Source organism: Pyxicephalus adspersus, chromosome Z (assembly GCF_032062135.1).
Source record: "Pyxicephalus adspersus chromosome Z, UCB_Pads_2.0, whole genome shotgun sequence".
NCBI classification, from domain to species: Eukaryota; Metazoa; Chordata; class Amphibia; order Anura; family Pyxicephalidae; genus Pyxicephalus; species Pyxicephalus adspersus.
This window is the reverse complement of record NC_092871.1, coordinates 86,917,414-86,930,334: the sequence shown is the minus strand read 5'-3', so window position 1 is coordinate 86,930,334 and position 12,921 is coordinate 86,917,414. Positions and strand designations below refer to the sequence as shown.

The 12,921-nt window shown below is 42.1% G+C and overlaps 1 protein-coding gene across 1 annotated transcript in view; it reads left to right on the top strand.

Annotated features, from left to right (window-relative positions):
- ARR3 (arrestin 3) overlaps positions 1-11,563 on the top strand; it is a 17,520-nt gene extending 5,957 nt beyond the window's left edge. Inside the window, exons 4-17 of the mRNA XM_072429322.1 lie at positions 615-675; positions 766-810; positions 2,300-2,496; positions 2,574-2,633; positions 4,121-4,188; positions 5,128-5,263; positions 5,976-6,060; positions 6,469-6,541; positions 6,695-6,832; positions 7,455-7,538; positions 7,972-7,995; positions 8,434-8,486; positions 10,094-10,103; positions 11,345-11,563. Coding sequence (XP_072285423.1) covers positions 615-675; positions 766-810; positions 2,300-2,496; positions 2,574-2,633; positions 4,121-4,188; positions 5,128-5,263; positions 5,976-6,060; positions 6,469-6,541; positions 6,695-6,832; positions 7,455-7,538; positions 7,972-7,995; positions 8,434-8,486; positions 10,094-10,103; positions 11,345-11,432 — 1,122 coding nt within the window. The 3' untranslated portion in view covers positions 11,433-11,563. The remainder of the gene's footprint in view (positions 1-614; positions 676-765; positions 811-2,299; positions 2,497-2,573; positions 2,634-4,120; positions 4,189-5,127; positions 5,264-5,975; positions 6,061-6,468; positions 6,542-6,694; positions 6,833-7,454; positions 7,539-7,971; positions 7,996-8,433; positions 8,487-10,093; positions 10,104-11,344) is intronic.
- Positions 11,564-12,921: the final 1,358 nt, after the last annotated feature.

The following is a 12,921-nucleotide window of genomic DNA, read 5'->3' as shown; positions in this document are numbered from 1 at the left end:
TGGGGGGTGGAGGGTCTCTTCATATTAATGGCCATGGGGGGTGGAGGTTCTCTTCATATTAATGACCATGGGGGTTGGAGGGCAACTTCATAATAATGACCATGGGGGTGGAGGGTCTCTTCATATTAATGGCCATGGGGGGTGGAGGACAACTTCATATTAATGACCATGGGGAGTGGAGGGCAACTCGGTATTAATGACCATGAGGGGTGGAGGGTATCTTCATATTATTGGCCATAGGGGTGGGGTGTGACTCCGTATTAATGACCATGGGGGGTGGAGGGCAATTCTATATTAATGGCCCTGGGGGTGGAGGGCAACTTTGTAATAATGCCCATGGGGGGTGGAGGGCAATTCCATATTAATGGCCTTGAGAGGTGGAGAGCAACTGCAAATCAATGGCCACGGGAGGTAGAGGAAAACTCATGATACCTGGAATAAATTTGGTCCAGGATTAAAAATAACAAATAGCAAACAACTTTTAAGAAATCCATTTCAGGTTTGCTGGATCACCCAGGTTCACCTATGATAGCCTATCTTCTCCAGCCCTGTAGAGCTTCCATAAATCAGGCCCATGGTCTTTCCATGCCATTATTAAAAATTTTTTTTTCCAGTTATCAATTTATCTGTCAAAACGGGACTTTGTGGACCACGTGGAGTTTGTAGAGCCAGTAGGTCAGTTTCTATTTTACAACTATAAATAACAGCTATCAATCCCATTCCTTCGGCTCTGACTGATGGTATTTTGTTTTGTTTTTTTGGCAGATGGAATGATTTTAATTGACCCGGAGTACCAAAAGGACAAGAAAGGTAAATTCACATTTCTTTTTCTTCTCAAATTTTTTTCATGATTTCTTCAAATAAAAGCTGGGTGTAGATATGTAGGAAGTGTTACTGAACGTTTGTTCTAGTGATCACTTCTTGGTGATCCTGGAACACATTACATGGTGATGCTAAAACCCACCTGATGATACTGGCGTTGCAGAACCTCATGGTGATCCAGGAACACACATTGTAATGACCCTGAAGAACACTTCCTTGTGATCCTGGAACACAATGCATGGTGATGCTGTCACATACTTGTACATGTTGATGCTAACACTTCCTCCCAGCAGTTCTGGAACACATCTCATGGTGATCCAGGAACATGCAAACTGGAGATTCTGAAACACACATTCTTCTGATCCTCTTGGTGAATCTGGAACACACCTAAAACATGTAAAAACTTACCCCTTGCCAATCCTGGAACACACCCCTAATGATCCTGAACACACCTTCCGACGATATTAAAACACACTCCTGATGATCCTGAAACACACCTCCTGGTGATCTGGGAACACACCTACTGGTAATGTTTGTAACACATTTCCTGGTGATCCTGGAACATACCTAAAACATGCTAAAATACACCTCTTGTCTAAAACTTACTTCCCGACAATTCTGGAACACACCTTCCAATAATCCAAAAACACACCCCAGTGTTCAACCCAGCTGGATGGGATGAAGCTGTAGGCAGGTGGCAGCCCCTGTGTTGTGACCCAATTCTTTAGCAACCAACCAAAAACAGCTGGGTGGATACTAAAAAGTGACGGGCGGTGAGCCCAGCTAAAATGGGCTGGGGAGAACACTGCCCGATGATCCTGAAACACACTTCCTGATGATCTGGGAACACACCTTCTGGTAATGTTTGTAACACATTTCCTGGTGATCCTGGACCATACCTAAAACATACTAAAACTTACCTCTCGCATCAAATTTCCTGGAGATCCTGAAACACACCTCCTGATGATCTGGGAACACACCTTGTGGTGATGTTGTAACACATTTCCTAGTGATCCTGGAATACATATGAAACATGCTAAAACTTACTTCCTGACAATTCTGGAACACAGTTTCTAATGATCCTAACCCCCTCCATGATCCTGAAACACACCCTCTGATGATCCTGGTGTATCTTCTCTTGGCATCTCACACAGGACCCCCCATGTAAATAAATACACATTATTATGGGTTTCTGGCCATCCCCCTAAAATTCTAACCCACCTTTAAAACTTGACTATGACCGGGGATGCAGAAAAGAGATGCCCTTCCCAGCCCAGCCTGAACTCCAACGCTAGGTGATCCCGGTGACTTAGTTGATCAGCACAGAATTATTGTCAGTGTTCCCACACACGGGATAAGATTAGTATTTAGGGTCCTCTTTTGGCAGATGAGCCAGCCCCCTTTCAGTAGAATCGTCTCTGAATATCTGATATTTTTTCATATCACCTAAATCTGTTTTCTGCCCCCTGTTTTTCAGTGTTTGTGACTCTCACCTGTGCGTTCCGCTATGGCCGGGATGACATGGAGCTGATTGGGCTGTGCTTCAGAAAGGATCTCTATGTGCAGTCCTGCCAGGTGTACCCACCTGTGCCAGGTGATAAGAAGCCACTTACACCCCTCCAGGAGAAGCTGAAGGCAAAGCTGGGGGACAACGCCTTCCCCTTCTACTTCACCGTGAGGAAATTTCTGCAGGGATCGGGGGAACTGATACTGAATTCAGATTCTTCATTATTTCTTTATTTATTTTACAGATGGCAACAAATCTGCCCTGTTCTGTGACCCTGCAGCCTGGACCTGAGGACAATGGAAAGGTAAAGCAGAGTGGGGGTCAGGCTTTATCTGATTTGTTGCAGATTCTAATGAACATTGCAGGAGGTTTGCAGGGTGCAGTGAAATCAAAGGAAGCAATTTTAGCCTAGAAGAGGAGCCCATACAACTGTGCAAAAACGGAAGGCTGAGGGGCAGATTTCATGGAGAAAAAGCTGGGGGAATAAAATATAATAAAAGGAAATCTGGGGGCAGATAAAATGAAAGTAAAGCTGGGGGTAGATTTAATGAAGAGAAAACTAGAGGGTAGTTTTTTAAAGGAAAGGGTGGAGGATAGAGTAAATTAACAGAAAGCTGGAGGCCAGATTTTATGGAGAGACAGCTGGAGGGCAGATATAATGAAGGAGCCTGGGGGCAGATTTATTCAATGGAAGGATGGGAGGGCAGATTTAATGAAGGGAAGCTGAAAGGCAGATCTAAAAAAGGGAAGGCTAGAGGGCAGATTTATTAAGGAGAAAGCTGGGGGGGGGGGTTTATGAAGGGAAACCTGGGGGCAGATTTATTGAAGAGAAAACTGGGGGGCAGAGTAATTAAGGGGAAAGATGGAGGGTAGATGCTATGAAGGGAAGGCTGAAGGGCAAATTTAATAAAGGGGAAGCTGGGAGGGCAGATTTAAGCTATCCACGTGTACCCCTCTCTTTCTTACCCAACGTATGTTCAATGTACCTTCATATCTGACCTCTGTAGGTAAGTTGCCCCTCCCAGCCTTCACCAGCTATTGTGTTAATGCAGTGCAGGGAGGGCAATAAACCTGCAGGCTCTGTATGGACAATAGATGTGTTTGCTGTACCGGTCAGCCATAATATAAAAGCTGCAATATTGGTGCTCTATCAGAGGGAGATCAATAACAAAGGTGACTCTGTACAGGGAACAAACATTCACCTGTCCTCACATGAACGTCACTGGTATTATCGGCACTGCAATAGGCAGTGAAGCCAACATAATGCACTTAACAAATAAGCAACTGCTAGGGAAATCCGGCTGTGGATTAAACAAAATCGTCACTGTTATCTCTGAAAGCCAAACTTCAATATAATATGGCTGCAATACTCACCTCCTCCACAGCACCGCCCCCTGCAGACTCACTAATCCAAGACTAGTTTTTGCACTGCAGAATTCAGCCAACTTCCTCCATTCACTGACTTTTATCATGTCGATTCAAATTTCAGTGTTACAAGTCATTACATGAGTGGTCCAAAATAACAAATCACCTCTCTCAGTCTGTGATTGGCCAGTACAAAAGCAGCAGCAGACAGATGAGATAATCTCTCTTACTTTGCGCCTCCACTTATCATAGGCGAATCACCGCTGTAATGCACCCAACTGGCTCCTTGTGCTGATTCTCCATCTCCCAATCTGAGCTCTGCTGATAGTTGTAGGTCAGACCAACCCAATATTTTCAATTCACAAACTGCGAGTGTCACAAGCACTTTCACTGACCAGAACCATGAATTTCGACTTTCTCCTGCAGGCCTGCGGTGTGGATTTTGAGGTGAAAGGTTTCTGCGCAGAAAATGTTGAAGAGAAAGTTTCCAAAAAGTAAGAAAACTCTGAAAACGGTAACATGCCAATCACTTTTCTCCAAAGATTGTAATAAAGAAAACACATTGAGATCTGATTATAAAGCACATTCATCAGAATTCTCAGGTGGAGAACCAATCGCTGCCACTTAATGATGTAAACCTGGAAGATTCACCACCAGAGAATGTTGCTGAATGTCAGATTCACTACTTTATTAACACATCGCAATAAGTTTTCATATACAGTTTGCCTTATTTAGTTGTTCAGGAGTACATTATTTACATTTCCTTCTAGTTACTTTATTATATTATACAGTATGTATACTTTTATTTAGCTTTTTTCAGCTGGAGGAAAGTGAAATTCAATTAGAGAACAATTGAAAAAATGTGGACCCCCTCCCTTCCCTTCTCCAAATGACCCCAAATAATGGCCTAGATTGTAAGCTCTTCAGGACAGGGTCCTCTTCTCCTGTCTGTATTTTGCTACCCCTATTTTATGTACAGCGCTGTGTAATATGTTGGCACTATATAAATCCTGTTTAATAATAATAATGGAGTTCAGGTGTCCCCAGTAAGGGGTCCCGGTAATTCCCCATCATACAAAGACATTGCAGACAATTGTGCTCTTCCAGCCCTGTGGTCACAGTTTGGTGAAGACCCTTTTCTGTTCCCCCATGACTGTGCCCCGGGGTACAAAGCCAGCTCCATAAAGACATGGGGTCACTGGTTTGGTGTGGAGGAACGTGAGTTGAGCCCTGACCCCATCCCTACTGAACACCATTGGGATGAATTGGGATGGTGAGCCAGGTCTTCTCATTCAACATCACAAATGGGGGCAAATGTCCACAGGTCTCTTTAGAGGTCAACTCCCAGACTGTAATATTATTTTGTTTTTCAATTTTTGGAGAATGTTTTTTGTTTCTTACCATTTTGGTAATACCTCTCTGTTCTTACCCAGGAATGCAGCTCGCCTCATCATTAGAAAGGTCCAGTACGCTCCTGAGTCAACAGGATCGGCCCCGCATGCAGAAATCACCCGTCAGTTCATGATGTCAGACAAACCCTTGCAGCTGGAGGCATCGCTAAATAAAGAGGTGGCGTCTGCCTCTCATGGTTATGTTTCAGTTGTATTATCTGTCCTTTTTTTCAATGTGTGACTTGCCAGCAACCCTGAAATTCAAGGATTCAGGTACAAAAGAATTGGGGGTAATTTGAGCCCTATTATGGATGAATGTTTCAGAGGTTACACTCTATAAGGTTATGAGGAACATCAGCAATTAGTCCAACATGAAAGGTGTTTTTGCGAGTGGAGCTCTTTTATGTGGTGCTCATTGAGTGGTGTTTCATTGAGTAATACTATTTTGAGTGGTGGTCTTGTGAGTGGTGGTCTCTTGAATTTCAGAGTGGTGGTCTCCTGAGTGGTGTTGTCTTGAACAGAGCTCTCTTGAGTGGAAATCTCTTAGGTGGTGAAATCTTGATTGCCATTCTCCCAAGTGGTGGATTCTTAAGAGGTGCTGTCTTAGATGGAACTCACTTTGTGTGGTGTGTTGAGTGGTTCTTTCTTTAGTGGGGCTCTTCCTTCCCAATGTTAGAAATAGGTATAGTTGGAAACGAAGTATTAGATAAAGATCTGGTTATAGTAAAATGAATAAACTATTGTTTACAGCTAATGTCTTCTAACGATTGTATACCATTGTATCAAAACTTAGAATCCTGTTTAGCTTGCAGCTGGATGAAACGGGTCCATGGTCACATACATCGTCTTCCATTGTATGCTTCTTGTATTTAAATCTTTTCTTTTTCTAGATATATTATCATGGGGAACCAATCGCTGTCAATGTAAAAATCAACAATTCAACCAATAAGATTGTGAAACGGATCAAGATCACAGGTAGGTGATGAGTGTGTAGAATCAAACAGCAATAGAAACTCATCGAGCAAGTTGCTTGTCAGATATTTTCTAATAGTGATCAATACAATAAAAATAGAACCCTACTGAACACCTTTGGGATGAACTGGAATGGTGAGCCAGGTCTTCTAACCCAACATCAGTACCAGACCCCACCAATGGGGCAAATCCCCACAGACACCCCATAATCTTGTACAAACCTCCAAAGAAGAGTGGAAGATGTTATTGTCACAAGGGCGGGAGAACTCCATTGGTGTGGGGCAGTTCCATATTACTGGCCATGGTTGTTGGATTCTTGCTCTCCAATCAGTGACTGTTTAGGCTGGAATGTGGTATATATCTGCTGTTCTGAAGAAAAAAATTTTACTGGCATTTTGGTTGTACTTACAGTGGAACAAGTCACGGACGTTGTGTTGTACTCTCTGGACAAGTATTCTAAAGTTGTTTGCTGTGAGGAGATGAAGTGAGTATTTAAAGCCCCACTCTGGGCAAAGGTTTTTTGCTTTTTTTTTTAAAGTTACTCCTGGAGAGGATTACTTAGGAAGTTAGTACAGCTCGGTATGTTGTATATAATTCCTAATAATACTGCAAATGATTCCCTGTTTTGTCTCCCCAGTGATACTGTAGCAGCAAATTCTGCATTCAGCAAGGCATACTCAGTGACACCCCTTTTGGCCAATAATACAGAAAAGCGTGGTCTGGCATTGGATGGGAAGCTGAAGCATGGTGATACCAATCTGGCTTCATCCACAAAGTAATTGTAATCTAATTAACTGAATGTTACATCTGTATAGATCTGTAGCTCTTACTGACCTCTGTAGCTGCAGGCACTGTGGAAGAATTCAACCTCAGAGCAGAATCACTGAAGCTGCCATAGTCTGTCTGTCAGCAAATAACCCTCTCCCCCACTCCCCACCCACCAGCAGCGAATCAGAAGCTCAGGTCTACCAGCTTCCCCCTCCCAGCAGTGGCTCTGCACCTCAGTTTTCCCTTTCAGCATTATTGCAGCTGCTCAGCTCTCTCCGCTTCCCTTTCCCTGCATTGACTCTGCAGCTCAGTTCAGCCTGCTCAGCCATTTTTTGTCCTTTGCTATCAGTGATGCAGCAGAACAGCCCCCAGAACCCCCTTCTATCAGTGCCTGAACAGCTTAGTTCCCCATGCCACCCTCTAGGGGGAGCTAAACTGCCAATACAACAACCTGAATACCTTCAGAAGATTTGCTCCCTAGTACCAGCAGCTACAGAGGTCAGTGACGGCTTCTTTTAAAACTCATTTACAGCTTAAGGATATGTAAACATCTGGCCACAGGTTCACTTTACATTCTGCAGAGATTATCACAATATATTTCCATTTCGATAACTCTCTCTTTCTTACAGCCTGCGTCCAGGAATGGATAAGGAAGTGATGGGAATTCTGGTGTCTTATAAAGTTCGAGTCAACTTGATGGCATCTAGAGGCGGGTACGTTTGTCAGAATTTGAATTAAAGCTTTTTGTACAACCAACCCTCTTAGTCAAATTTACCTTATCACATTGTCAGCCCTGCTCAGATGTTCTATGTTTTTTACCTCTTCATAATGTTATATAGCTGAAGAGAAGGAAAGATGTGCTGTAGTCCTGCAGGCAAGTGACAATGCTGCCTAGGGTTTCAGTACAGCTAAGGCAGAGTTGTCAAATCCCTACAGGAAGTTAGGAGCTCATTGGATTTTTTTGTAGCTCAATGGGAATTTCTCTGTACTTGCTGCATTGGTAAAGTGATAAAACATGATGATAAAGTGATTTTAGGAAAATTTGTGGTCAGTGATACATAAAAAAAGTATTTTCACCAGGTACTTTAAACAACGCCCTCCCCTATCATGATTCACTATTATGCTAATTTTATTTTTATTTTTCAGCATTTTGGGGGACCTTATATCCAGGTAATGTAAATAATTATTATTAATATACTCAGCTTGTAGGAATTACATTCCTGAAATAACAATGGCCATTTGTATTATAAATATATGACAATATTCTCCCTCTTCAAGGGTGGGAAGAAGCTGTTGGCGGGTGGTGGTCCCTGTATTGTGACCCAAACACTCTGTTAGGTGGAAATGTAAATATGCCGGGTGGTGTGCCTGGGGATAACACTGTATGATTGGTTATTGTGGCCCTAAGCCTGTTCTTTTTTCAAATTATTAATCAAAGACATATTATAAAACTCCTGATAACAATAATTTATGTGGGAAGGTTAGTATATAGGGCCTTGTAGAGCAATAATGTTTGCTCAGACCCCTGGCCCATGTGATGATTTTGTATGTGCACATTTTTGGTTATTTTATGCTGCTTTCATTGCATCTTTGTCTTGTTATTTTTAGTGATGTCTCCGTGGAGCTGCCACTTATTCTCATGCATCCCAAACCATCTGAAGGTGAGTCTGGTAAAAAAAATAATTCTGTGATCTAGAATATAAATAATGAATGCGCAACTGATGTGTCCAAGTTAAAAAATATAATATAATTACTTACCTTTATTATTTATAGGCAATCTAAACCTCACTGGTAAATATGAGTATTCTAACAGCCACCAATGCATGCATGCAATCAGTTATTGTCAATGGAGATTCCACCATTTCATATCCCCTTCCTATTGTGCGTTACTTCCCACACCTCTTAGATTGTAAACTTTTTGGGCCGGGGTTCTCTCCTCCTCCTGTGTCACTGTCTGTACCTGTCATTTGCAACCCCTATTTAATGTACAGCGCTGCGTAATATGTTGGCGTCATAAAAATACTGTTTGATAATAATAATAATAGAAATGATCTTTCATAATTGTTTCCAGTGATAAATTAATGAATGAGTGATGTACACACAGCACTAATCGGTTCTATGGAGTTGAGAGGAGGATAATGAATGAGCAGCACGCCACTGTGCTCTCCCCCATTGACTTGTATTGCAGTCATTTACCAACTGTAATTCAAGGATTAGTCAGGACAAATTGATCTGTACACATGTCAGATTCTCACCCAAGATGAGCCCAACCATTCGTATCGGGTCAGAATCATCTCACATGTGTACATAGCTTTAATCTGCAGCCCCATCCCATCAGTCCCAGTTCATACAAAGTAGATGGGAACCTTTGATATTGTTCATGTCTTATCCTGATAATGTGGATTTTAGTCTTGCATTGATTACAGTACAGACCTGACAGTGTCAATGAGAGGAGGCAACAAAACTGACCAGACATCAGAACTGAAACCTAAAGCCGCATACACACGTGCAATTCTTGTCGTTGGAAAGGATCATTCACGATCCTTTCCAACAATAAGAACCGCACGATGCATAAACGAGTGCTGTACATACAGTACCGTTCTGCTCTATGGAGAGGGGAGGGGGAGAGCAATGGAGCGGCACGCTGCTGCGTGCTCTCCCCCTTCCCCTGCATTAGGATTGCTCGTAGTTCATTGTTCGTGGATCTGCTAGGACGGATCCACGGACGATGAACGATGTGAGCTGTACACATGCCAGATTCTCGCCCGATATCCGCCCGAAGTTGATAACCGTCCGAGAAAAATTTGACGTGTGTACATAGCTTTAGAGGAAGGGTGATCAATGCTCATTATTTTGGGGTGACAATAGGAAAGGCCTCTGGGACATTGATGGTCTGGTTATGAAACCCTGGGCCTTGAGTTATGAAAGCTCTCTAATACAAGAGAAGATGATAGACTACTATGGGATAACCTGGGTACATCCTGCAAATCTGGAATAGGTTTTCCTAAAATAACTTGAAAATATTTGTTAAATGTTTCAGCTTTGCTGCATCACCTAGGTTCTACCCCCTAGGTTCTATTATACTCTCTTCTGCAGTCTTGCAGAGCTTTAATAAATCAGCCCCATTGTCTCAGAGATGGACATGCATTTGTAAAGGAATACATATGATTGTACTATATGATTAAATTATGTATATGAACATAAGACCAAACTGTGTGAAATTAATTTTGTACTATTCCTTTTTTATCTGAATCCTGCAACCCTAAAGGCACAACAAGGTACGAGATAACTAAAAAGTGCTTCTGTGTTTCATATGAACATGTTTGTCTTGTGGTTAGAAAACCAGCACAGATGGTTTGTGTTTTGTTGTGTTTTATTTCTGTCCCATTCTATGTATTCTACAATCATAAAAATGGGAATCCAAACCCCTGAAAACATTACTGAGATATTATTATTTACTAACTGCTTGTGGTCTAGTGACGAGTGAAGTGATGGATAAATCAGCTTTGCTGCAAATTTTCCAGTTACGCCTTTGCCAAAATAATGAAAAATTTTGGCCTGTGGTTTTATCATATTATTTATACTTGTAAGTAAAATATTACAAAAACCTTCCCCTATTGCTTTGCTTTATGCTAAAAAACATAATATAATAAACAAAATTTAAAATAAATAATGCAGATACATTTCTGTGCTCTGGTGCTTCAAATAAATTTTTGTAGGAAAAAACAATTTATTAACAAAGAAATCACCATGCATTTTAATTTTATTTCTACAGCCAATGCATTTAAAATGTATTTTTCCAATTTCTACCAAAATTTCTGCAAAGCAAAACCTGAAATTTCTGTGGCTTGCCCAAGCCTATTTGTTGACCTAAAGATGCAATAAAATTATATGGGAAATGTGATAAAACCATAAAAAATGTAGGGACTCTATTTAATTGAAGATCATGGTGGCTCAGTGGTTAGCACTCTGGTCTTTGCAGCACTGGGTCGCAGGTTCTGCGACCCAGTCAGGGCACTATCTGCATGGAGTTTGCAGGTTCTCCCCGTTTTTGTGTGGGTTCCCTCCAGGTACTCCGGTTTCCTCCCCAATTCCAAAAACATGCAGTTAGGTTATTTGGCTTCCCCCCAAATTGACCTTAGACTGTATGAGATATGACTATGGTAGAGACATTAGATTGTAAGCTCCTTTGAGGGACAGCTAGTCACAGGTTTCACCCAAACTCTCCCATGATAGCTTGGAGAGCTTTAATAAATCATGACCAATATGAGCAGATGTTGTTTTAAAGATAGGAACCAAGTGAATCTTTTCATACTGACTTCATAGGTCAGTATGAAAAGATTAAAGGGTCATTTTAGGCCACATACAAAGAGCACCACAATGGACAATGTACAAATGTAAACATTTTGTATGGGTTTCATTATTACATCACACATTACTGGATGAATAAGGTGTATGAATGTACTGTGATAGTGTGAATCCAGTACTTTTCTCAACCTCTCCAATGCTTCATTTCCAGCGCGGAGGACGTGGTGATCGAGGAATTTGCTCGCCAAAAGCTACAGGGTGAGCAAGAAGACGATGAAGACAAGGAGGAGGCTTCCTAATCTCTGGCATCCCAGCCCATATCTCTTAGAGTTGCAATTTGTCATTTGGGTTTTTTTTAGTCCATTTCTGTATGTTAAATGTAATATTACCAAGCTGTGAAAATAAAGAACTCATTTCTTATAGACACAAACTCAATAAGCTTTGTGTTCATTGTTTATGTCACCAGATCCATTCCAGGTTTGTTGGATAACCCAGCTTCACTGATGAAAGTGTATCCTCTCCAGCCTTGGAGAGCTATAATAAATCAGGCCCATTGACTCAAGTCTGGGTCTTACACAACTGCAATAATGCTGAATATCACAAGGGGATAACCATGGTCAGATATTGTCCAGATTAAGGAGTGTTGGTCAGTTACCTCACTTCAACGTCTATAAAATCTATACTTTACAATTTACAAATTGGTGACAGATTTGTAGAGGATGGTGGGAGGTGAAGCCTCCGAAGAAAAATTTGGCCATCGGTAAAGTCCAAAAAGATTCAATGTATGGCCAAACATCTAAAGACACCTGATCATCACACCTATAGGAGCTGACTGGACATCTAATTTCAAAGCATGGCCATAAATATGGAGTTGTTGGCCTATAACATCCTTCACTGATTTGGGAAGACTGTCCATGAGATATTCAACGGTGTCTGTGGTCTGTTGCCCCATTGGTGAGGTCAGGTACTGATGGTGGGGATTTGCCCCCTATTGGTGAGGTCAGGTACAGATGGTGGGGATTTGCTATTGGTGAAGTCAGGTACTGATGGTGGGGATTTACCCCTATTGGTGAGGTCAGGTACTGATAGTGGGGATTTGCTCTCTATTGGTGAAGTCAGGTACTGATGGTGGGGATTTGCCCCTATTGGTGAGGTCAGGTACTGATAGTGGGGATTTGCTCTCTATTGGTGAAGTCAGGTACTGATGGTGGGGATTTGCCCCATATTGGTGAGGTCAGGTGCTGATGGTGGGGATTTGCCCCATATTGGTGAGGTCAGGTACTGATGTTGGAGGAGAAGACCTGGCTCACCTATTCATCACAAAGGTGTTCAGTAGGGTTGATGTCAGGGCTCTGTGCAGGACATTCGAGTTCCTCCACATTGAACTGGTGACCCCATGTTTTTATAGAGCTGGCCTCGTACCCTGGGACGCAGTCATGGGGGAACAGAAAAGGGTCTTCACCTAACTGTGACCACAAGGCTGGAGGAGCACGTATGTCTGGGTGGTGGAAACCATATGTGATGCTCAGGTTAAGCATTTGACCTTAAGTTCAAAGTTACAACATGTTGGAAGATCAGAACAGTCCAAAGTTTTTTTGTATTCTGCAGTATAAATAACACCCTTAAATAAAAGAACAAACATTGAATCTGAAACTAGCAAGGCAAGGAAGAGCAGGATGGGTCTGATACTAGCAAGGTTGGTTGGATCTGGAAGCAGAAGGGCTGGGAAGGGCAGGATGGGTTCAGTACTACCAAGGTTGGTTTGATCTAGAACTAGAAGGGCAGAAT